This window comes from Pseudopipra pipra, chromosome 18 (assembly GCF_036250125.1).
Source record: "Pseudopipra pipra isolate bDixPip1 chromosome 18, bDixPip1.hap1, whole genome shotgun sequence".
Lineage (NCBI taxonomy): Eukaryota > Metazoa > Chordata > Aves > Passeriformes > Pipridae > Pseudopipra > Pseudopipra pipra.
Window position 1 is genome coordinate 4,815,166 of NC_087566.1, and position 26,259 is coordinate 4,841,424.

The window sequence follows — 26,259 nt, forward strand, 5'->3', positions numbered from 1 at the left end:
CTTAACAAATACCACTGTCATTGTTTCTGATGAGGAAGAACTATGAATACCCCAAAGTGTCACTTACAGGCTGCCATTTCACCACAACTGTTTAAGTTCCTCTAGCTCATATTGCAGTCTCATTTAGTGCCACACAGAAATATTCTTCATCTCAGTACTAAAAATAAGGTTGAATAAGAGGAAAAACCTAACATTACTTAAGAAACTTAAATCTTCAGGGTGTGAGTAAGGAAAAACACTGAGAATATTGCTAGAGATGGTTGCACTGCTGCTCTGGCTTTGTTCTCTGGATGAATCAGGCCTTCAGTCTCTTCAGATAGTTTAACCTGCATTTCATCCCCAACCAACTTGCTTATTAAGAGACATTTTCAAAGTCTGATGAAAGGAATTCAACCACTCCAGTGTTCTCTAATGTTCAGTTCAACATAAGCCTCTCCCAGTCTCTAGTTGGGAGCCAGCACGGAGTGACTCGGATCCCTCTGGCTTGTGGTGGTGGGTGTGGAACTGCAGCAAGTGCAGCTGGGGTGTGAGGAAGGTGTGATCGCCCTCCAGAGAGAGGGAATCGGGAAGGAGAGACCGAAGAGAAATCCTAGAAGCTGCTAAACCTCAAAAGGATGTTGGGTTCTTTATGGCAGCAGCAGTTTGTGGGTGGTGGGGTTTTGTGTTGGTGTTTTGTTTTGTTTTCAGGGGGAGGTGTTAGTGGAGGAAAAATGGTAGCTGAAGAAGTTGATGCATCAGATACAAAGGCCTTTTTGCCTTACTGTGAGTGAAAAGGAACTTAGTTTCTATAGGTCTGTACAGAACTTTATCCAGATGGCAAAATGCTGTAAAAAATGTCTTGGCTTGGCTTTTGAAACCGGGAACTTATTCACCATTGTACAATACTGTACTCAAATGTTGGTGGCTGCAGAGTTATGTCTGTGAAGTAGATGGGTATCTGTGTTTTGGATTGGGCACAAAGCAATTTCATAGCAAAACCAGAACGTGGGTAACTTCCTTCATATTCAGCTTATAAAAAAAGGTCCTTTGAATCAGAGAGGAACTCCAACAAGGGCTCAGCTGTCTGAGATGTACCTGCTGAAGCTCCTGCATGCAGCAGGATTGTATGACTGTCAAAGCTTCTGAATTTCAAAAGAGAAGCAGAATGAGACCAGGCGTGGGCTGCAGCTCTAATCTGTGCCTGGTAGCATCCAAGTCCTCTCCCATGAGTCACATTTCTGAGAACATGGTGGATTCTCTTTACCCTCTTGGGATTTTTTTTTTTTGCCCTGGACTGCAGTCTAATACTTCTTTTGCTCATCTCCCTTCTGTGGATAAAATCATGTTTAATATGAGTTGTTTAAATGAAACCTAGAAAATCCACAGTTCTGATGTTGATACTTTCTGACATAGCTCCTATGGTTAATTTTATGTGTGGCCCAGGGCTGGAAATTGCTGTCTACCCTACCCACCAAATTCATCCCTGGTGATAGCCCTGCCTTTTATATTGATATCCACACTACTACTTCCTTTCTTTCTCTTTTTATATTAGGAACAGCATTTTAATCTGTGATTCTGTCTTCTTGTGAGGCTGATAACCTGACAAACCTGCCAAAGTTTTCTTTTTTCTTCTCCAAGTTAGACCATCATGAGAATTACTGGCTTTATTCTTTCGCTGTCCTGCCTTCCTCTCCTACTCTTTTCCATTTGGACCACTCTTTGATGCTCTTCCTGTATCATGTTGCTCTTTCCTCTCATGCTTTCATTGAGCTGCTGTCTCGGAACTCCCTTATGCTGTTCTCTCTTCAGTGAATCTTCTATATTCCTTCTTTGCCTTTATCTCCTGTTGGTAGCTTGCTGCTCCTGCAAACTCATTCAATCTATGGCTGTTTTTCTGTTTTTCCATTCACTGAGGTTCCTTTGATTTGTTCTCTGTGAAACATTACTCATTCTCTGTTGCTTAGTTCCCAACTTTAACTATCATATTGCCAGTCCTCTTCCCCCAAGCTCTCACCAAGCCTTTCTGGGAATTCAGTGTTCGTTACTTCTACTGAAACAGTTTCTTCTGTTTTGCTTTCCTCCTTCCAAACCCTTTTGCTCTGCCTCTCCCTGCAAGGTCTGTCTTGCCAACTTTACAGTCCTGCTTCACTCTCAACAATGTCCTTTTTCTAGCATAGCCATTCTTCTGATGTCTGATGATTAAGGGGACTTCTTCCACTATGGATTTATTCTCTCCTCTTTTTTTCCTCCTAGTGTAATTAAATTCCATATGTGCAGACCCATCCTTACAGCTTCTGACTCAATCTTTTCCCACTGGTCTTTTTTTTTTCCCTTCTGTGTGCAGATTTCTGATTTTCTGCCAATGTGATATAGTAAGATGTGCCCATCTGCTCTTCTTGCCTCATCTTTCCTTCCTCTGTTGCTGTCTCTTCCCTCTTCTTCTCATAGATACAGGAATTTCTTACTTCCTGTGTTTACATACCATTCAGTTTGCCCTAGAAATCCTACCTAGCTTCTGTGACTTTACTCTCCCCTTCTTTGCCTTAATTTTTGCCTCTCGTCTGGTTCTTTTTCTGAAAACACAAAACCAGAACAATTGTGATATATTTCTGTTTAGAATCTCCAAGATGCTTTCTTACACGTCACCCCAGATAAAACTTGTCTGTTGTTTCCATGATTTCCAGTTTACTGAAGCGTCTTTTCCTTGCTTCTTGCTTGGCCTCGAGCTTCAATCTTTGGATCTGCACTGGCTGCTTTTCTCTATCACATTAAATAAACTTCCTGTCTTTAGGACACTCTTATCTGTACCAGGCTCTCATGTTCTCACTACAGAGATTCTGATTAGCTTGTACCTGCCACTGGAACAGCCTAAAACAAGCATGGTTTTGCTCTGTTATGTGACCTTTTATGCACAGGATGAGAAACTTCCTTTTACAAGGCTGCACTGTTACCCTGTTTCAAGTCCTTCTTTAACTTTGTTTTGCTATAACTACTAAAATGTCCTCATCTTTCATAAGTAGTGTGCAATAAGGTTGAATGATGATGTGAAATTTGCCACCATATTCATGACCAAACCCAATGTTTACCAGTGCTTTTCTTTATGTAATAAAATAATCTCCTTGGGTTCTGTAAGATCGATGAACCAGCAGCCCTGTGGTATGGGAGTCAGCTCTTGAATCACCCACATAAGGGTTGTGATGAAAGCTAAACAGCAACTCTGATGAAGACATAACCTGCCCCACTGTCATCCCCCGAGGTGCTCACACAGCACTCAGTGGGTAGCATTTTGTTTGGTGCTTGACTACACATTTTTAAATGAGTCTGATGTTTGTGTGTCCCTAAAGCAGATGTTCTGGGTGTTGGTTCTTCTCACCCTTGTCCAGCAGCCAGGATTTTTGCACACCCACTGTTAGACCCTCTGTAATATTCTTGTTCTTGTAATGCTTCTTTAGGGAAGTCCAAAGGTCACCTCTAAACTGGCTGCTGTGGCAGAGTCTGGGCTCAGTGAAACCGCTGGGAAGCACCAGCAGCTCCCTGGGCAGTCCTGGCACTGCTCTGGGTTTTCAGCAACACAGTTCAGAACAGAACTGGTGTAGCTGTGGCTCTGTTCAAGGATCAGTCACTGTGATGTATTGGTTGAGTTGCTAAAACAGATCATGATTTAAATACCTATCAGGTGTTTTAGGTATTAATGCTTTATTTTTCCTTCCTTGTCTTTCAAATTTCAATGATTGTCTAAAGAGAATGTCATTAATGTCTGTGGCCAGTTCTAAAACAACCTTATTCGATAACAAATGGGCTTTAATCACCATGCATTAAACAGTAAACTAATTTCTGTGAATTTATTTCAACCTTGTATTTCTAATGCATGAATGTCTGGGACTCCTTCTGGCTGCTCTCCTGGATTCAAAAATCTGGACCAATTTTCCTATTCCTTTTAAGCCTCAGTTCTTCATTCTCTCTCAGAAAATACCCAACCAGAAAAGCCTGCTTAGTAGAGCACTTGACTTCTTCCTGAGTAAACTACCCTGGGTATTTCCTGATATATCACAGTCCCTCGTGTCTTCTCTTTGGTTAATAGCACAAGAAGTGACTGAAAGTTTAAACCTGCAGAAATAAGGTTTTGTTAAAGTACAGAAACCCTCAGTGGATGTGTACAATCATTAGGGACTGATTCCAGCAGGTTGACTGACACTTGTAAGTCTGAGACGTGTCCTGTGCCACTTCTGCCTACATTGACTTGCCTTTGCTTTTACCCGGGCTCGTGTTTGAACAGGCGGGTCCAACACCTTTAAACTCGGGGACAAGTGAGGAGAAAGAAGTGATCAGAATCAATGAGCTGGGAAAGTACAGCTTGGGTAAGGTTTTGCTTCCTCTGCTAGTGCATGTTCTGTAATACTGAATTGAATATCAGTCCTGAATTAGCAAAGATTGCCAGCAACTGTAACCAAATCTGCTGTGGAAAGCTTGCTGCAACCTTTTCAACTTCACTTTGTTTTCTTAAATTAGTACTACTGGGGAAAAAATTATATGTATCATCTGGCTACTGGGATGAAAATATGGTAAAGACCCAAATAAGATTAGGCTCCCAAAGCTCTGTGTGTGTGTGTGTGGGCTGGTGGTCGTGAAGCTAAATTATCAGACTACTGGTACCACTGGCATTTGAGGGATAATACAGCTTTGTGCTGACAATTCCAGCTGAAATTCCTGCTGCCAGCAGCACACAGTATGCACAGTGCTGTGCTGCCTGTGACAGTCACAGCCCTTGGCTTTATTCTTGGCCTGGGAACCAGCTCCTTTCTGCAGGATCGGGGGGAAACATCTCTCAAGGCAGGTTCTGTAACTCTGTGTTCCACGATGACATGTCAGTAGTTTAATGCATCCAGAGACAATACTTGGATCTTTCCTTATGGAAATTTTTACAACTGAATTGTGGTGGTGTGTCATTGCCCTTCCTATCCCTCCCCTCCCCTGGCTGCTGTTACTCAGGAACACGATGAGAAAAGAGGTGTGTGCTTACGATTACACACAGATCAGAGGCATCAGGAGTGATGGGTGGGGGCAAAGAGCAAGCCTTGATCAGAAAGCAACAATAAAGAGTGGTTTTATTGGCTATGAATGGGTGGCCAGAGGAACATGCTGGCACTAAACAGCCTGCTCAGGTAAATGGGCTTCAACAGTTTGATATGATAACCAGTGCAGCATTTTGTTCAGGCATCCTTCCCACTCCAGAAATTACCCATGTAGCATTCCCTACTCCTTTGATAATGGAAATAATCACTGTTAGCTCAGGACTGGGGGCATGTTAATTTTATCTTGGGGGAAAAACAACCCATTCTAATCACAAGACAGCCCATCTATGTAATGAGATTTAACAAGTATGTTTTCTTAACATTTTGAGCAGCTTCAGTTGTCAGTAGAAGGCAGATGTATTAGTTTAGATACACATTTACAGTATAATCTGGTCATTCAAATAATGAGATTTCTTTAAACAAGCTTTAGACAAGTGTGCACAGTGAAAGGAAGAACAGGGCTTTCCATTAGAGTAACTGAAAAGACTCTTAACTAATTAGAAGCTTACAGCCATGAAACACTTGCATGTTTAACATGAAATCAGAATCAGAACAAATTCTAGACAGCCTTATTTTCTGAGTGTGTTCCAAGAAAAAGTAAACCTGGTGAGAGGAAGTTCATCTGTATGTAGCCAGGACAGTAAACTCTAGTAATGTAATAGTTTGTGGAGTTATTATCTTCCTGAATTTTAAAAGGTAATGACTATGACTGTGGAAGATCTTTTCACTGTCCATGGGAAAACTTATTCAAATAAATCAAACTTTCTTACTGTAGTGACTATTTGAAAATAGTGTCTACTACTCTGCTTTACAAAGCAATGTGATCACCTCATTGTATTACTACTTGAAATAGTGATAACCAAATATCATTGCAATGTGTGCAATAGGAATGACTAGAAGCTAAAAAAAAGGAAATTCAAGTGTAGAACTCATGTTTACATACTCCTGGTCTTTCCTGCAATAAGGAGATCCTACTCCCTCTTTTTCTGTTTTAAACATGTTAATGATGGCAAACAGAGTAGTTGAGATGTAAAACATCGTGGGGCATGAATGATGCATGTGAGTGTGTTGTGGAAATCTGCAGTAGGAAATACTCTATACAATGTATGAGCTGAATGAAAAGAATAATTTTGCCTTGAAAGTGTCTTTCTACCAAACCATTTGTTATAAGAGTTTTGAGGCCAATAACATGAAGTTTAAAAAAGATCTGCTTGTCCTATAAAGGCATAAAATCTCCAGATTTATCCTAAGTACTGGTGCATTTTGGAAGGAATTTGTCCCCTTGCTGCTTGTTGCTAGCAAGCCCCTTTTGTTCAGGATGAAACTAGAACAAAGGAGAGGGAGTCCCATTTGTGCTTCTGGCAAAGTTTTTCATCTGTAATCACAGAGGTGCACAGCCAATGTCATAAAGAATTCAACAAGTGGTTTTATCAATGACATGAAAATGAAGCCTCCAATGATGAGGACTTAAAGGAAAACCAGTTTGAAATGTTCTGAACGTGTCAGAATAAGTGTGATTAGTGGAACCAACTCTAATTTTTATACAAGTAAATTAAGAATCTGGCCTGATATCTAATACAGTAATTTCATTCTGTCTGCGTGGCTGGAAAGTTACATTAAGAAACAGCTTCCTCAGCTCTTAATTTTTCATATTCTGTGACCATTGAAAAAAGTCAATTATTTAAAGAAAGCACAACTTCTCATTTGGGAGAATTTTCCTTTTTGCATCTTCAGAGTAAGTAAAGTTGTGCTAATTACCATTCTAGTAATGTGTATGTGCCATTATTTTAATTTTCCACTGCTCTTCTTGTACTAATGGCCTTCTAGCTTGCAAAGAGAAGTAAGAAGAAGACAGCTGATATTAAGACTCTCTTGTAGAATTTTAGAGCAGGCGATAGCAGTACATGGTGCATTTGAGGCAAGGGATTTATGTGTCTTTAAATTTAAGATACTCAAAATGCTTCAGCTGTTCCTATAGTGTGGTCCATACAGGCAAAGACCACAGATCAGCACTTCAAACTGCCATGTAGAGGTGACTCCACGTGCTGACGGGGTAACTAGAACAACTCAGAGTAAGATTGTCATAGCTAATTAGACAGTTAGGTACATGAGGTTGCAAGCAGTTGTAGTTTAATTTCTTCTCTCACAAAAGCAAGGGATTCAACATCTGGCTTGGATCATTCTGTCCTTCTACTAGTGTGGAATATGTATTTTACTGCATTGTCACATCTACCTCGAAATGTTGATAAGTTCAAGCAGGAAAAACTTCTAAAGGCTTTTAGGGCAACTTTGAAAATGGCATTTGAGAGACTTAGGGTTATTAAAATGTAGTAGGAATTTTATTTCTTTAGTTGACTCTGAAACTTGTCTTAAGCCAACCTCTGAGAGTGTCTCAATGTATTTTAGTTTGTAAAAATACTCCCTGGAGACCCTCTGGACACAAAAAACCAGAGAGCAAGAGAGGTGCCAAAGTGGGCAGGGCCCGCAGTCAGTGAGGAAGGAGTGACATCTGTGACTCTGCTGCCCACTGTGCTCAGAGCTTGGGGGGAGCAGCAAGTCCTTCCTAGAAAAGAAGCAGATTATCCCCAATCAGTTATTTGTTATGTGTTTTCCCTCTGTGAGAGGTAACTGCTTCCTGCTGTTGCCTTCTGCAGAGTTCCAACTAGCAGGCTTAACCCCTAATTTGGGAAGGAATAATTGCTCTAACAGTCACTGAAAAGCTTGTCAGCCTTGCCTGGGATGGAGTTTCCTGTGCTTTTGTATGAAAAATTCACCTTGTAGTCACTGTTCACTTTTCCTGTATCTCAGAATTTCCTGTGTTGAAAATGGAAGAGAGGAGGCTTAATAACACTTGGCTTGGCTATGGAAAGGAGCTTCCAAAGTTTACTGCAGTAGAGGATCTCTTTATTGATGAAGCAGGATGCAGGTAGTGTGTTTAACAGTGTGCTCTCCAAGGGGGAAAAAAGATCTGTTACTGTATTCTGCAAAGATCAGTAACTCTTCCTTTTACAAAATCATGAAGCAAAGTTAATCAGCTTGCTTTGCTTCCTAATTTAGTTATTTAAATGTTCAGTGCAAATAAAGAAGATGAAAGAAAACTCAGGAGGACATCTGTCCAGTACAAGATATTGATATAAATAGAGAGACTGTGAAAAGTAGTTGTGAATCTGTTTTGTTTTCTACTTCAGAAAAACCAGTTGGAACAGGACTGTGCAGGAAAAGCACTGCCATAAGCTCTTGCTGAGGGAGAAATTGGGGCACAGCTCAGCACTGTTTGTTTTCATGTAGGTTTAGATAATAAAACACAGAAGGCTGAAAGGGAGATTTGGTTTACTATTGTTCAGAAACCACATTTCTTAGGTCTGCAAGCCTCAGCTGGCGCTGTGGTTTTACTATAATTTTAGATATTTGCTTTTCCTTACATATTTTTCCACCTGCTTGACATAATGACAGGTTTAGAAGTCTAGAAAAGGAGAAAGTGAGTGGCTTGCTGCAAGGACTGGAGTCTCTCGTTTCATTCATTTCTTTTCTCATTGTTTGGCAGGTGGAAAGCACGGATTTACAGAGCTGAAGAAGTGGGGAAAGAGAAACAAAACAAGTACAGGACCAGTGAAAAGAGCTTCAGCTTTGTCTCACAGCATCACCACAGCAACCAGAGAATACGATCAGAGGACAAGGGCTAGAGCAGAGAAGGTGACAGTGTGGCTCCCTACCTTCAGGCAGAAGGCAGCCACATAATTATGCAGAACAGAAAGGGGTATTTGATGGTTCTGGACAAACTGTGGCAGAGGGAAGAGCCCCGTCATTAACAGGAATGTGCCCCAGTTTATGCACTGGCAAGGGGAGTGCCATGAGATCTACTGAAGAGACTATTTCTGTGGTTGCATATCTCCATGTGTTTGCCCCCCTGCTGGCCCTGAATTAGGTGGCTGGAGGCACCGTGGACCAACAGGTTCTGGGAAGTGACCTTTTCTCCCGTTCACGGTGTACCTGGCACGAGAACTGAAAGACACTGCAGGTCTTTGTTCAGAGAGGCAAAGAGAGCGAGCCAATCTCCAGCCCTTCCCTTCCATACCTGCCTGCTGTACCATGGGATGTCGGCAAAGCTCTGAGGAGAAAGAGGCAGCGCGGCGGTCCCGGAGGATCGACCGCCACCTGCGCTCTGAAAGCCAGCGACAGCGAAGGGAGATTAAACTCCTCCTCCTGGGTACCAGCAATTCTGGGAAGAGCACGATCGTAAAGCAGATGAAAATCATTCACAGTGGCGGCTTTAACTTGGAGGCCTGTAAGGAATACAAACCTCTGATTATCTACAACGCCATTGACTCTCTCACACGGATCATCCGGGCTCTGGCCACCCTTAAGATAGAATTCCACAATCCCGACAGAGCGTATGACGCCGTGCAGCTCTTTGCCCTGACGGGCCCGGCTGAGAGCAAGGGGGAGATCACCCCGGAGCTGCTGGGGGTGATGAAGCGGCTGTGGGCAGACCCCGGCGTGCAGGAGTGTTTCTGCCGCTCCAACGAGTACCACCTGGAGGACAACGCCGCCTACTACCTGAACGACCTGGAGCGCATCGCGGCGCTGGACTACATCCCCACCGTGGAAGACATTCTGAGGTCTCGGGACATGACCACGGGGATTGTAGAAAATAAGTTCACCTTCAAAGAGCTGACTTTCAAAATGGTGGATGTGGGTGGACAGAGATCCGAGCGCAAAAAATGGATCCACTGTTTCGAGGGGGTTACAGCAATAATTTTCTGTGTGGAGCTGAGTGGGTATGACTTGAAGCTGTATGAAGATAACCAAACAGTAAGTGAACCTTCTGCTCCTTGTTTCCTTGCCTTCTCTTCCTTTCCCCCTCACCAGCATTTGGCCTTTTTTCTCCCCCTCCTCCCTACCCTCCCAAGGCAATAATCTCTGAGTTCCCAGCCCTTTATTTCCTTCCCCTCAGCCTCAATCTTTAGGAAAAAGCCAAAAGCTATGATTCCTTTATTTGGATAGTTTTCTCCACTGGACAGAAGGAGTTATTGAATGTTACTGTTGGGAAATGGAGGTGCCTTTTAGCTAAATGTTTGCCTGGTTTAGTGTTCCTTCAAACACCACTTAAAGGTAGGCAGTAGTGACACCCTGGTCTACAGGGATGGTTCATTTGGACACCATGTTTGTGGGTCCTGGGAAATTTTGGAGCTCAAATAGTAGAAAGTAAAATTTTTTTTTCCCCCTTTTTTTCCAGGATTTTCAATCAGAATTTGAGATTAAATTAATTTGAAAAAGTAATAAAATTTGGGTTTGAATTAGAATGAAACTGTTATCAAGTTAAAATTTAAAATGGTCTTTGATTGTTTTTGGTTATATGGCCAATTTGCCCTGTCCAAAGAACAGCTGTTCCTGTTTAATACCCTTTACTGCTGTTCCCCTCTGATTTTCACAGCAAGCAAGTACAGTAACTATGGCTCACATATAAATGCTTCTGCATATGCAAATGTGTGTTTGCTATCACTTTGAGGTTGCCTGAGTTAAACTTCATAGGGTTTCACTTGATCTTATTTTTTTTGACAGCCTTGTAAAATGTGCTGTTTAAGAGAAGCCATGGTGTGTGTATTTATGTTTGAAAACAGCTGCCTTTCAGGAAGAATTAAAATCTATGCTGTAAAATTGGGAAGTTAACCTTAAAATGATGCTACTTCTCTTGTAGTCCTTTACACACCTTCAGCTGTAAACATGTAGAAAACTTGTCCACCAATATCAGCTCCTGGAGTATTCCAGAACTCCAGAGTCCTTGTTCTTTCACAGCAGGTGTGTTGTGTAAGTGATGTTGAGGAGGAAATTGTTCCAAGACATTTTTATATTTATATTTTATTTCTAATGGGATCTCAGTAAGATTACAGAAGGGGACCTTTCAGCCAGGTCTGATGATCTGGTTTGGGCAGTCCTCTCTGGAAGAAGGTTACTAATCAGCCTTAACTGTTGTTCTTGAACCAACCTAAGCCTGATAACACTTTTCAGAAATACTTGAATTTTACTGTAAATTAAATATGCATTATGAGTGCTAAATCTTTTACGAAGATTTTTCTTATTAGAAAGGAGCTAAGTGATGAGTTCAAGAAGCAGTAATAGAAGGTCATGAGAAATATCAGGCCAGGGAAATTTATTTTAAGAAAAAAAATTGTTACCTAATTTTAGTAGCTTTGAGTTTGCTTAGATCTTTCTTTTGTACCTCCCTCATTGTCTCCATGTGGCCGTTCTGTGAGTGTGGAATTCTTTCTTAGATGATTTTTGCAAAGATATTTCCAATAGTCCTTGTTGGCACTGTCTGAATTGGCCCTTTTTGTTGGTATAGCTTATCACATATATAATATTTCCCTGTTCTTATGTTCTGGTGTGATGTTACAGCTTATAAACTGCATTTCCATTTTCTTCTCTGTGCTATTCTGGTGAACCATTCCACTGTCCTACACGTGGACTTGCACTTCATTATCTGGAGATTCTTGTCTTCACATTAGTGCCTTCTATTGTAACAGATTTGCAGATCTGATTTTTGTTTAGTAACCTCCTCTTGACATGAGAGAAGCATTGCCCCTAATTCTTTCTCTTCATTTAGAGATATACTAGGAAAAGGATGTCTTTTTTATATCTAGACCCTGACTAGGAGTTAGTTGGTTTCTTGCAATTCTGTACACTTTGTCTGCCTTGCTCTTCAGATTTAAAAATCGAAAAGAACTAGGTCAAAGGGAAGAAAATCAATATACTTTGAAAAATCCTTATGGTTGCAGCTCCATACAGGACCAACATTGGTACCTCCATTGGTACATCCCCAGAACTGCAACACTGAGACTGCCACTCCTGAGCAAAGCCCTACAAATGATAGTGTTGCAGAGTCTAAAATGCTTCCTGGTGTAGTATCTATGGTGAAGAGAACTGTTAAATAAAAACCAGTCCACTGCCAAACATAACTTACTGCTTGAGAGAGCGTGTAAAAATCTGGCTGGTTTCTAAACTGTGAAAGCTGAGAAATGATCTGTAGGAACACGATCCCCTCAGTGATCCTGCTGACAGAAGTGGGTAAATGCTATGCACGAGCTCTGCCTTTACTGAAGATGCATTCAAATAATGATTGACAAATATGGTAAAAAATGAGGGGAAGGCTCAGTTGTGCACATGGTGGTTCTGATTGTGGCTGACTCAGGAGGTCTGCTCAGGGTGACATCGCTGGGGTGCCACTGATGTGCAGAAGGGAGAATGAAAATAATGCCCTAACTATCAGTTGCCTGGACAACTTTTCCTTTGAGTGTAATTTTAAGTGACAAGTTAAACTTTATAGTCCTGAAAACAAATGATAAAAGGGGAAGGCAGAATTTTTCTGGGGCTTTTGTCTTTCTCCTGCTACGCTTTATTCTGGTAAACACCCCTTGCAGGCCCAAAATCACCTAAACTGGCAGTTTGTAGACCTGGACAAACCAGTATTTTGCCTCATCTGTTTAACATGTGATATTTAGCTGCTTACTAAAGAGTAAGATAGTGAAAACTGTAATTCTTTTTTTTTTCCTCCACCTTGTGAGCTTTCTTCTGTCACTCTGTCACAACATTTTTCCTGCTTATTTAGGGTTATCTGCAAATGTGGTCTGGGTCTGGTTTCATTTCCACAGTGTCTTTGGAGGTTTTTTCCTACACAGCATAATAAATATAGCTGGATCTTTCCATGCACCATACCTGGGTAGCATGACTCAGCTGGGCAACAGCTGCTGCTTCTGCTTTTGACACAGTGGCAAAATTGGTTTGCAAAGTACCTTTGGAATGCTGTTGATTTATTGCAAGATTATTATTCCTGACCACTCTGAGGAGGTTACCTTCAGTTTTTATATCCCCATGCTGATTTCTTCTCTGTTCTATCAAATAAATTAGTTTTCATGGTCCTTAGCAGCTGATTGACCCATTCTATCTTTTATTAGATATTAAGATGTCATCTCTGGCCTTTCATAATGTCAAATTATCAAGTGATCTTTTTTTTTTGCCTTCTTACATGTTGCATCCTGCACTTAGGAGGAGTGACCCATTAATATCTAAGTGTCTCATCCTTATTTAAATTTCTTCTGAAATTAATGTGTGCTAGAGAATGTTAAATAATCCGTGTTCTCTAATCTTAGTGCTCCTGCCTCTCACCCTGAGAAGGATCCTTGCAGTTTGTTTGCAGCCTCCCCACCTGCCCTGTGCACTCAGTTTTGTGGGTCAGGCCTGCTTTGCATTCTTATGGATGGCTTTCAGTTTTCTTCCACAGTCCACAGCTGGAACAGGGTTTGAGACTATTAGAAACACTCTTCAAAGATGCCATAATAAAGTAAATAATGAAATGAGTTTCACATGAATGTGTGCTTGAGAATTCATGAGGTCAGGAGTTGCAACAGATCCACATTGTGCAGGAGATACCAAGTAAAGGTTGTAAAGGTCTAAAAATTATACTAGTTTATAATTTGATAAATATGGATGTTAAAGGAAAGCTACTTGCAGGTAATGAATAATTTTTATTCTCTTTCTTACAGCCATTGAAAATGACTGGAAAATTGACATTTTAGGCTTTTTGAGGCTATTTTTTTAGTACAGCATCTTGTTAAAAAGGAGGTGCAGATGAAAAAAGGCAATGCAGCAACAAACAGTTCAACCTGCAGTTGACCTTGTGCAACTCTGATTGCTGGGGTCATAAAGGAACCTCTCAATTATCCAGTAATAACTGGGAAACCTTCTGATGTGCTAACTGTATGCATTTTGAACAGAAATCCTGTTTCTCACAGGAAATTTTTTATCAAGTAAACAACATTGTTAACATTTTTTTTCTTCTTTTTCTTTTTTTTCCCCTGAAGCCAAATACTTAAGGAGCTTATTTACCATTCCTGATACTTCAGCTTTTTGAGCAATACAGTGTATTAAACCTCCTTTCTGGCAGGCAGCTCTTTTCCTGCAGCACTAAGAACAGGGAGGACAGAGGGGAAATTGTGCTTCGTGTGTCCAGATCCTTTTTAGCACCTGTGATTAGCAGTGGTAGAAACCATGTCAGCAAAGGTCTTTCTGACAAAATAAGTCTCTTGGGAATCTGAGAAAAAGATTGACCTAAACTGTTCAGGTGCTCTCAGTTTCCTAGGAAGATTTTCCATTTCCAGATTTTTCATAGTGAGGTTTGTGTGGGAGCAGAGCCTGCATGACTTCAGCATTCATGTTGTAATCTTTCAGCACTGCAAATGGAATTCTAACTTGCCTTTTTTTTTCACTTAAGAAAGCAATAGATATATAGTCCCTTATCAAAGTTTGCCTTGATACAGTGTTATATCACAATTTCAGCCTGAAGACTTGTATCCAGGCATGCATCTTCTAAAATATGGAACCAGCAGTAAAATAACAAATATACAGAACACAAAATGATCAATCAACTCCCAATCTGCAGTTCTTTTTCCTAGTCTTTCAAGTCTGAAGGCTTATTTTTGGTTGCATTGTTCACTCTAATTGTGCACTTCTTATATGGAGATCCTCACATAGAACATGTGGGAAAGCAATTTTCCATATTTTGGACTTATTACCATACCCTGAACTTTATATTCCATGTAACTTGAGACACTAACAGTAACTTTATATGCAAATAATTCTGGCTGTATTTTACTAAATTATTTCCTCCAATTAAAAAAAAGTCACAAATATGATAAGGTGTCACACTATGGAATATAAAACATAGACTCATCTAATGTCATTGTATGATTGGATGAAGATGCCAGGATCAGGCTGTAAAAGCCTGCAAAGTGTGCTGTGAGGCTTATCTCTGTAATGTCAATAGACTATTTCCTAAGACAAAGGGGGATTGAAACCTTAAGATAAATAAGTGTTTTTGTAGAGCAGTGGGCTTAATTGAAAGAGATTGATGGGAAGAAATTCAGGGAGACAACAACATGAAGACTTTTACCTGTTTTGGAAAAAATGGCATGAAAGTAATCCTGTATTCCTGCAAGGGACCTACTGAGTGGTGTTTGTCTGCTTTGGTGTCCAGTGCTGGTTGTCAGACTTGTCTGAATTAGGTGACTAAACTTCCCAGTGTATTTTGGTAACCAGGGAATGGCTTAAGTCCCCCTGTGACAAATGCCTGGAGGATGATGTAACTCTGGCCCTGGTCTCTGTGAGTGGCTGGATTCACAATTCCCAGACGAGGTGAGGTGTCAGTGCCACGAAAAGACTGAGGTGGGTTGTGTTTAGAAACCTTGAGCCCACCCAGTGGGTGGAGAAGTGTTGATATCATCTCTCATGTGAGTAGTCTGTTGTCTACTTAAAAATCACAGTGAATAGGAATATGTCAATACAAAAAAAAAAAAAAAGAAAAGAAAAAGAAAATTCCACCCTGGTCTGGAAAAACAGCCACTTTGGGCTATTTTTGGAACTGTGTAAGCTGTAACAACTCTCTGCGGTACCTCAGCCCTGGAGAGAGTAGTGGAGTCCAATTAGCTTTAAAAACAAGCAGAAATGCTGGAACAAAGGAGGATCCTTGCTGTTTGAACAGCTTCAGAGGAGTTTTGGTGGTGGTGGATTTTTCAGAACTTTCTTCCATTATTACAAGTCCATATTTTAGATAAACATAATCCTCTATAATTTTTTTTACCCCTAGTAATACAAGTGGAATTTGACAACACCTGAGCCTTCTGTATTGTATTGTTGGGTTGGCAATCCAAAACCCTTTCATGACGTTAGAACATTTCATCAGTATGTGTTCCCAGTATATCCTTTTTGGTGAGTCCAGAATCCTCCCTGACTCAGAAGACAACTGGCTTTGTTTGATAATCTAGAAAACATAACTAATGGAAATGTATTCACTTGTCTTATTGCTAATGTGTGAATTTAAAAGGCTCTCTGGCTGAGAAGAGCAGACACCTGAAATAGCTCTTCTACCAGTGATGCAGGTGCTGCATCCTGAAATGGAGGCTGAAGAGAATTTTTCTGGTCCCTGTTATTTGGTGGGGCTGTTACCTCACTGCTCAGAGAGCAAGAAAACAAAAGGCTGAGCTGAAATTTTACTCCTGAAATGCCACAGCACTTGTTCTTGCTGGCCAGTGACCAAGTCTCTCCTATAACATTCACTCACTAAAACTATCTAGTTTAAACATTGGGAAGAGAAGAACTCATAGAACATTTGAGAAGCTTTAACAAAGAAAATTGTGTGGCATGAAACAAGAAAACTGGAAGTGATCTTAAATACCAAAAGCCCTATGTGGTTTGACAGGATTAGTAACAAAGACAAACCAAAACAGTCAAATGCTACAGCTGGCAAAGTCCTGTATGAAATCTGAAAACCCTGAGTACCTGTTTTTGAAAAGCTTTGCAAGGTGAACAGCAAATACTTAATTGTATTGAAGGTATTACTGTTAACATCCTGTTACTTGCAATTTTGTTTAAAACAGTTTTCAAGAGTATCTTTGGTTGTTAGTCTAATGCACAGGTCACAGAACTGGATAGATTATGCAGACTCATGAAGAAATACACACCAGGAACAGAGAAGGGTCTTAGAAAGGCAAGTCATGCCTTGGAAAGTTGATAACTTGTCTGTTGGTTGTTGGTTTGGTGTTTTGCTGTTGTTTTTTGGTTTTTTTAAGGAATGAGGGAGTATGCAGGGAGACGAATCCAGAAACTGAAAACATTTTGACACTTTGGAAAAACTTTTTCTGAGGGCAGCTGGGCTGCTGTGGCTTCCTCCTAGCACAGCTGGGAAGGAAGGCTTGTCCTGAGCAAACAGCTGATTAAAGGTGGCAGGAGGAGGATCTGATGGACAATTCCTTCAGTGTAAGGAGATAGCAGGGTGAGCAGTAACTGGTCAGAAACTTAAACTGTTTAGAATATTTCTAAATGATATTAAAAAGTTGGCTGTTCAGTCTGACTTACTACTGATATTTTCAGGAGTATTTTTACTGATATTTAATTTTCTGTACTCTGCTTTAACAGGGAATTTCCCTTTTTCTTCATGCTGAAAGACTAAATCCTTGGATAAGCTTATCCTATATATCACTATTGTCCTTGGAGCTAGTCTTGGACAATGCAAGGCACAGATGTTAAACAGGTCCTGTACACTTGCAGAGATGTAGTAATTCGCATTTGTTGCTGTGGTTTTACTGCTTTCAGCCTTTTTTTTTTTTTTTATTGTGTGCTGCCAAGACTGAATACGTAACCCTGCCTTTTGGAAAGATTTTTGAGTATCAAAATGCATTTTTTTAAAGCTATTAATACGCTCAGTTAAACTTTTAACTTGTCAACCAATGACAGTGTCCCCTGATTATACTTCAAAATTAGCAGACAATGAATAACTCCTCTACTCCAATTAATTCAGTTCTCTAACTCCTGTCACTTATTTTTTAGATATTTGAGCTTGATACCGTCCTTTCTTTCCATTATTGAACTGATTGAAACAACTTGCTTTCAACACACAGTCCACACATTCTCTGTGTACTTTTTCTCATTATTTACTGATTTGGTCATATCTTACTTTACAGATAGGAACCAACCCCAAACTATTTATCATCAGTAGAGATAAATTATTGAGAATAGTTTAACAGAGTTTTGCGTAAAATTAGAAGTAAGAATCCTTCAGTGCACTGGTTACAAGGAGAAAGCTTGTGACTAAATTGCTTTCCTAGGGTATCCTGATGGGATGCCAGACGTGTGTTACACTTCCCTCAGGAAAGCCTGGCCCCTCCAGTTTAACCCCCTGATGTTCTCTCCCTGGGCTGTTTCCCTGGGAACACGGCGTGGAGGGGGGTCAGAGCAGTGGACAGTGAGCTGCAGCCGTGTCCTGCCAAACTCCAGGGCTTGAGCACCCTGAGCTTTCTCTCTGCAACTCTGACAGAGCAATGAGAGTTTATTTCCATTAATGTTTGCCCAAATCAGCTGGAATTCCACTGCTGTAAGTGTTTATGCAGCAGTGTCCTGATAATGCTGACCAGGATTGGACTTGCCAGAGTACACCAGTTTTTAGAATGCCTCTTAGTAGCGGGTGTGTTCCAATCGCATGGATTCTCCTGGCACGGATACAGAGGGGATGGTTCTAAGAGCAGCCTGCATAGTGCCTTTGCTGTTCTTCAGAAATGAAAGCAGGAATTAGAAATAAATAAATAACCTCCCAACAACCCACACATGGAGAAAGGAAAGCCATCCAATTGAATGGGAAATGTGAGAGGTTCATAAAGGAGGTTAAAGATATGTTAAAAAAACCGAAAGGAAAGGTTGACAAGACTAACTGCATTGTGGCTGTGCCTGAGATGTCCTGGGGGCAGTGTTCTGCAGAGCATCTGGCTGTCACTGCCATCCAGAAATCCAGACTGAAACTTAGAGCATTTAAAAAGGTTTCAAAAGGTTAATTAGTTTTGTAGAGCTAAAAAGATTGTGCAGTACCTGCTTAGTGTATAAATACCCGAAGGAGCAAAAAATGCTCAATAGTTAAAGAAATACATAATCTAATGGAGAAAGGCAAAATAAGAACAAATGGCCAGAAGTGAGGTAAGATAAATACCAACTCAAAATAGCACTTCTTTAATTTTAGATTTTTTTAGGAAGGAGGCTGAACCAGTTGGACCAGCTTTTCTGGAAGCTGAGGTTTACTCAGCTGGCCATGTCAACCCAAATGACCAGGCTTAGGGAAAACTCAATAGATGGAAATGACCATAGTTGTCATAAATAGAAATTAAACCAAAAGATGCAATGTTTGTGATACACTCAATTTAATAATTATTTATATAGAGATATGTCCAAATTATATTATAACTGTGTTATTTTATAAATTAAATAACACAGTCCTGCTAAATCCTTCCATTTTAAGATCTCCCTTCTTGATAAAGTGATTCTGTATGTGTTTTCTCATTTTCTTTGAAGCACTGTAGAATATGGAAAGCAGAATTATCTGCATTTGGTGAAATGCATGTATTGTGTATTAAATTATATAAGCCTGCTGAGATTATCTGTAAGCTCACTCTTTAGGAAAAACCAGATGTCTTATTCTCTCTATTCTGCTGGCTCAACTCTTCAGGCAACTCCTGCTACCTCTGCTGCCTCTGCTTCATCACTCGTGCCAGCCCCACTGCTCTTTGGGCCCTTTGCTAAACAGATGTAACTCACAAACCTATCAGAAAATTATCCAGTATGGTTGACTTTCTGCTGGAATCCAGTGAGTTCCAGATCTGTGCAAGGCAACCAGTAGGATCCAGTAGCAGAGGAAAATAAAAAGGTAGATGAGTCAGACTTCATTTTGATATATCAACTGCTAGAGCAGCTGAAGTCATCCTATATAACTAAACCTTACTGTAGCATTTGTTGTCTGTGCATTTGGGAAAGAAAAGTAGGCAAGTTGCCCTGTTGTAGTTGCAGGTTAAGACATCACCTCCATACCTGCATTTGACTGAATGCTCAGTTTTATGAGCTACTCAGGGTATTATTCCCAGAGGGTAAGTCCTAATGTTACCCACTGCTTTTTACTGTCTCCTGTAAAAGCCAGAGCATAGGATAATAAAATATGAATAATTTCCTCTCTAAATGCAATCATTTCACATACTGGAGTAATAGGGGTTTGGGGCCAGAAATGAGAGTGTCAGCCCATTTCTGCTGTATTATGGGATGGAACAGACTGGGGATACGTGGTTGGATGCACGAAATGCCAGGGCAAGTGTTCATGAGTAAGAATGAGAGGGAAGGCCAGCTAGGGGGATATCATGGTGGGAGTCTGTTGTAGGCCAACCAGGATAAAGAGGGAGGTGAAATATTCTACCAGCACCAGGGAGAAGTCTCACAATTACTAGTCCTTCAACTCACTAGATGTCTGCTGGAAATACAACACAGTGGAGGAGGAACAGTCTGGGAAGTTCCTGGAGGGTGTGGAATATCTGGTGAAGGAGCCCAGTAGGGAAGGCACTGTGCTGAACCTGTGAGCAGGTCTGTGAACAGCAAAGGACTGGTGGGTGTTGTGGTGGTTGGAGGCTGCACAGCAATCACAAGATAATGGAGTTTTCAGTTCTCCAGAAGGAGGGAGGGAGGTCAGCAGGACTGACTCCTTGGACTTCTCCTGTTCAGGAGCCTGGTTGACAGAGTCCCTTGAGAGTCAGTCCTGAAGGGCAAAGGAGTCCAGAAAGGCTGGGCATTCTTCAGGAAGGAAATTTTAAAGGCACAGGAGCAGGATATCCCCATGTGCCAAAAGATGACGGGGGGGAGGAAGACCTGCCTGGCAAAACTGTCTGGTTGTGGCTTGGATGGGTGTACTGGTTTAATAAATGAGCCTGCAAAATATATAAACTTAATGATAAAAATCACGATATTTATATCATCATATATGTGGCTGAATAGTTGAAATCTTTGGTTTACTAGAGGAGTACTAGGAAATTGTACAGAATTCCAGCAGATTGTATTGTAGATGCTGATTCTATTTTATTGAAAATATTTTTCAAGTAATGAAAGTGAATGAAATTATTATTACCACTGATTTTAATATGAGCAAAACCAGGCTCCAAATTTTAATTCTTTGTACTTTGCTTTCCTGATTAATACTTCTGTATTTCTGTGCTCTTTGCATTCAGTATTTGCTGTGAGGAAATTGCTGATTTTTATTACTATGAATTTTCTTTATTAATACTGCACATTCTCAATTGTTTCCTTCATTGGTAAATAGATCCTGGATGATATCTTGCTTTCTGATTCATAAAGCTGACTTTCCTCTTTAGGGACCAGTTTTATATGCATTTTGTTGTGTTGCTCAGTGTATAGGCACAGTAGGGAAGCTCTGGCACAGCAGAGGAGGGTGCAGGCTTGTAGGACAGAGCTTTAAGCTGGAGCAGAGGGTGAGATAAATGGAAGGAAAATTTGGACTGTCACGTAATTCCACAGGAAACACTGGAGCCATCAGCTGTAAACACAGTTACAAAGAGAACAGATAACCTAAATGCAAGATTGCTCCACTTTGAAAGCAGAGAAAACAGCTGCAAAGAAAGGTGGTTGAAACAAGGCTGTCAATTCACAGCCTCCCGAGGCATCCCTGATGTGCAGTCTTTACTTTCGCTGATCTAAATCTGATTTCCTCAGTCCCCTCTTTTCCACTTCCAATATTCTTCTCAAATCCTTTTCCACTGAACATTTTCATTACAGATTACAGCTTGCTGTTTTTATGAACAGCTTTCTTGTATGCAGAAAACTCCTACAACCACAAATATCTTCTAAAACATCATCTTCTAATAAGGCAGGTCTGGCATGAACCACTTCATTTTCTACTGAAAGAATATTGGGGGGGGGATGGTGGTGGTTGTTATTCCACTGTATGCATACTTAAATGTGGAAAAAAAGGAAAAAAGACACAAACCCCTGAAAAAGTTCAATTTTTAAATCAAACTGGAATTTCAAAGTATTTGGCCAATTTCAGTTTTCCTCTATTTTATGCTGTTTAGTGGATGACAGACACTATCCCACAGTAACTGAACTCCATCAAAATGATTTAATTGCACTCAAAAAAGCCTTAGCCTGTGAGGAAATGCAGACCAGGCCTGACACAGGACATCAGTTGCTTGTTCACTGATGAAGTGAAATGGGCTGATGCCTTCAGTGAGAATGGTGTGAATTCAATCTCTTCTGATGCCCATCTATTCATAACAACGTAAAATAATGTTAGAAAATAATGCTTTGGGAGATTTTCCTACTCTAGATCCCGTAGCAGTCTTGGTTGATTTCTAGAAAAAATAGTGCACATAGCAAAAAGGAATTAATTTAGTTTTCTAAAACAGATTAGGAAAGACAATAACAACTCACTGTAAAAGCCTCTAATTAGAGAGTTCTGTACAATAGTTTTGCAGGAAAATTCACCCTATCCTCAAGAAAATCCTTTGAGAATGTTTTAATGTAGCTAGTGTTAAAAATCCAGTGTCATGTGCCACTTATTCTAACTTCCATGTACTAGTAATCCTGCATTTATCCAGGGTACTGGTTCAAGATATATTCACGTGCCCCTTAGCAATTTGTTACTTGTTCAACAAGTGCCTCAGTGAACAGAAACACTGCTAAGTTTATATTATGGTATCAAATCCTTACAACAAGGAAACAAAAAGAATTAGTACGTCCAAAGGTATTTAAGATGGTATCAGAGACATTTCAGGAGAAATTAAGCACTGTACAGCTAAGAAATACAGAAGAAAAAAAATTGGCTTTTCCCAGTTTGATTGATAAATTGATCTCCCTCATCAGTGGGATTATTTTCATGGCTGCAGTACACTGAGTTCAGCCCTAACCTGGAATCTCACCATTATGGCACTTTCTGCAGCTGACACAGATTGATAACAGTTCCTGCTAAAGGGCATCAGTGACACAGCAGGGCAGTGTCAGGTGAGGTGAGGCTTTCCAGAGAGAGAAGATGAGTTGTGAGATAAAGTCTCAGCCCACCCAAATGATTATGTATGGAACTTGTAGGTCATGCATATGGATGATTGCAAATATTTTTCCACTGTTTATTGCTTGGTACCTGAAGTCTTTGCCCATCTGTAAAAACTTTACCAGAATCTTGCTTTTTTTTCCTTCATATTTTAATCCCATGTTAAAAAAATATTATTAGCTTAAAGGTAGGTAATATAAATCAGTTTTCAACTTTGCACCAGAGGCAGAAAGATTCATAAATAATCTGATTTTAATATTTGTGCAGGAGTATTTTTGCTGAAAGAGTTCTGTCCCATGTTTTGGGTTTTTGTGCTCCAGAGCTGCCAGCATCTGGCTTCAATAGAAGGTAACTGGGAGCCATTAGTCAGAGATTTAGCTGAAAACTATTCTGAACATGGATTTTACAGATGGTATAATTTCAGGTTCAGATTAATCTGAAGATCTGAGAGAAATGATAATCCTTTCTGCCCTGAGGGCTTTCCTAAGGTGCCTTCTCAGTTCCCCTCACACAAAGGGGTCTAAGGCACACTGACTAAGGAGTGATTGGTGATTTTTGGAACAGCTTGACAAATGCTTTTTTTATTCTGCTCTTTCCTCTATCATGAAGATGATCATCCTCTGAATAATAGAGAAATTACATGATTGTCCAAAAGTGCAAGCTGGAAACAATAAGGTTTTCTAAGGTAATAAATCCTGGACATGAAATACCTTCACTGTTCTTAAAAGAAAGAAATAAAGTGGTATCTGTGTCACCTTCCTCATACAGCTCTGATTAGGGCACGTGGTGCTTCTGGTGCCACAAAGAAGAGAAAAGTTAAAAAAAAATAGAAGTGCAGTATGACTGACACCTACAAATGCACCTTCCAGAAGGAATGGTGGAGCTGTTGCTGTCTAAATCCTCTAACAGGGTTACTCAAAGTATCTTTCCTTCAACAGTTGCTTTGTGTCCTGCTGTTCTTTCCTGTTGTTCATCAGACCTACACACATGAAACATCCTTGAAACCCTTGCTGTTCCCTTTGATGTGAACCTCTGGAGCCAGTGTTGGGATCCATGTCCCACACTGCCAGGTAGGGAGGAGCCCCCTCCCTGTGCTGAGCCTGAATGGCAACACTGGAATACCCAGTTGGATAGGAAAGGATGTCTACTGGTTTTTTAAATTGTCATTATTAAACTTCACAGATGCTGTCAAAAATAGCATATCTGCCATGACTGTACAACAGTTCCTAACCTTCTCTGCAGTGTGAAGTTCCTTTTCTGTGTTATGAAGCCCTCATCTCCACTGTTCTTCCTTGATTGTTCCATCAACTTGCATCAATGGCTTGATCTGCCTTGTTCTGCCTTGCTTTTCTCAGTTCCAGATGTGTATGGCTTATAAAAAAAACCTTCTTGAAGGAGATATTTCCTTAAACACTTTTGGTAGCATAAAAATGTCTCAGAGTATTTGTTGCATTCAGAGCTTGGAGAACAAGTTCAACAGCCTGGTATACTGCACTTTTTGGAATGTCTTTCAAATAAGGATTTACTGATAAACATGCCAAAAGTCCTGCTGCTTTTATAGATAAAGACTAATAAACATTTTGATAGATCATCACTGGTATGCACTTGTCAGCTGCCTTATGATGTACAAGTTTTTTTGAGAATAACTTCATGCAGACAAGTCCATACAACATTCTTGACTTCCACTGCTAAAAGTGCCAGTGCTGTTGTTTTGACATATTGAAGTGTTTATTTTTATAAAGTTATATTTTAAAACTACTCTTGTTCTTGGAAAATGAAAAACACACCAAGTGTCTACACAGTAAGTATTCTAATAGCAAGGTTTGAAATTTTACATATATTTACTGTTTGTTTTTCATGGATTTTTAGAAGTTGTCTTTCCATTACATACTGTGTTCCATTCTCCTCAGGGTCAAAGGATTGTAGTGGAATCTCCCTATAAAATGGTCTTTTAAGGACTGGAGCTTATATTTTGAATCAGAAAACCAGATCTCCTAGGATATAAATGTTTATTTATCCTATTAGAATAATTTCTGCAATGCTTAGGATTCAAATCTCTGTAATGAGTAAAATAACCAAAATAATTAGTCCGAGTAAGATTCATGAACAAAAATGTAGATAAGTCAGTATATTTCCTGCTTCCCATTACATTTTCTATGATTAAAAGAATGTTAAAGTTTTATGGCTATTTTAGAACATGAAATGTACTCAGAGTTCAAATGTATGAGAGTCTTTTCAAAGGGCTGAAATTTAAATTTTGTATCAAATATTCTACTTGCAATAAGCGAAAGGAATTGGAAGCTTTGTACAAGTAAGACTTTAAAACTGAATTAAATAGTTCAGAGTTGTGAAATATTTTTTTCAATTACCAAAGATAATTCTCTAAGTTTAAATCATGTTCTGTTCCCTTGAGAAAGGTTTCAACTTCCAATGGCAAAATCCTAACTGCATTTCATTTTGCATTGTCCTGCAATTGTCCTGGAAGTCTTGCATTCCAGCTAGAAACTCCTGCTGTCTCTGCAGGAATCTGTACTGCCTATCCCTCCTCCTCTCCCTGGGAAGAATAAATCCTGGGCTGTTCTCCCCAGAATGTATTCACTTACACATGTGATCATTTACATACAAGGACCTGAAATCTGCTTCAGCAATACAGCATCTGCCATTTAAACCAGCTCCTTATCCCCTTTTATGAATATTTTAATGCCAAGAATATAAGCACACTTCTCTGCTATTTCCATGGAAACCTGAAGAGGGACTTGAAATGAATGCAATGGAAAACAGAAGTTGGAGGAGAAGGAATCTGGAGTTCTCACTCTCTGCTTAGGACTAGGTTCAGGACTCACTGGACCAAAAATACTCTGTTATAACTGGGTACAAAATTATAGTATTTATGACCTAATGTTTAAACAGTAAGTTGAAAATAGGGAAGCAGTGCACAACCCAAAATATAGTCTTTTTCCTTTTAAGGGATTGAATAGGAAACCATTCTACATTTCCTTAAGAAATCCAAGGACTGGACAAGTGATAAGCAGCCTTGCAAAGAAATGAAGCCCTTCCAGCCTGCCAAAGCTGGTAACTTGGTTAGTTTTCCCCTTGTCTGTCTGGTGGAAGTCATTCTTAACTGTCTCTTTCTTGATTCGATCCCAGATCCATTAATGAAGAGCTCTCCAAGCAGACAGCAGTTATATTACAGAGACAACACTAATAAGTTGATTTGTTGCAAAAGCCCTCAGGCAGGCTGCCAGGAGTACTGCAGTGTTACTCCATGGAGTAGGCCTTGAAAAAATAGTTAGTAGGACTTGTAGTTCTGTAATAACAACAGATCAGGTGCTCAAAGAGCTTCCTTTTTTCCTCCTCTCTTCTGTTTGTTACCTAAATTGCCATTTCTTTACTGGCACTTCCTGATTCCCCTTGTGATCCCACAAGAAACAATTCAAGCAACAGAGTAATATTTTTTTTAAATAAGGTAATAGTGCTATTTTTATTGTCTCCTGAGAACAGGAGAGTCCCAGGAGACACTTCCTTGTGAACAGGCCTTCACTGGGTGTAACTCAGCACATCTGACACCCCTCTTGATCTCGTAGATGTTGGGGTTTTTTCCTCATTCCTTTGCAAATTTGAATTATTTTGAACTGTGCAAACTTCTGTGCTAATATGAGCAATATAGACCATTATTAGGGAGATTTGATCAGCTTCTAATGGTAAAAAACCATATAAACACTGTTTTATCTGGAATATACAAGTTAGGGGAGGAAATGGCACTGGAAGAATGAGAAGGTTGGGAGTCAGTGAAGC

At 40.1% G+C, this 26,259-nt stretch overlaps 2 protein-coding genes across 4 annotated transcripts in view; one reads left to right on the forward strand and one right to left on the reverse strand.

Moving 5' to 3' along the window:
• RSPH14 (radial spoke head 14 homolog) overlaps positions 1-26,259 on the reverse strand; it is a 75,419-nt gene that overhangs the window by 27,169 nt on the left and 21,991 nt on the right. The window lies entirely within an intron of this gene.
• The window catches only part of GNAZ (G protein subunit alpha z), a 51,832-nt gene that overhangs the window by 10,976 nt on the left and 14,597 nt on the right, over positions 1-26,259 (forward strand). For both annotated transcript variants that reach the window (XM_064675478.1, XM_064675479.1), the window contains exon 2: positions 8,596-9,863. In XM_064675478.1, coding sequence (XP_064531548.1) covers positions 9,141-9,863 — 723 coding nt within the window. In that variant the 5' untranslated portion in view covers positions 8,596-9,140. The remainder of the gene's footprint in view (positions 1-8,595; positions 9,864-26,259) is intronic.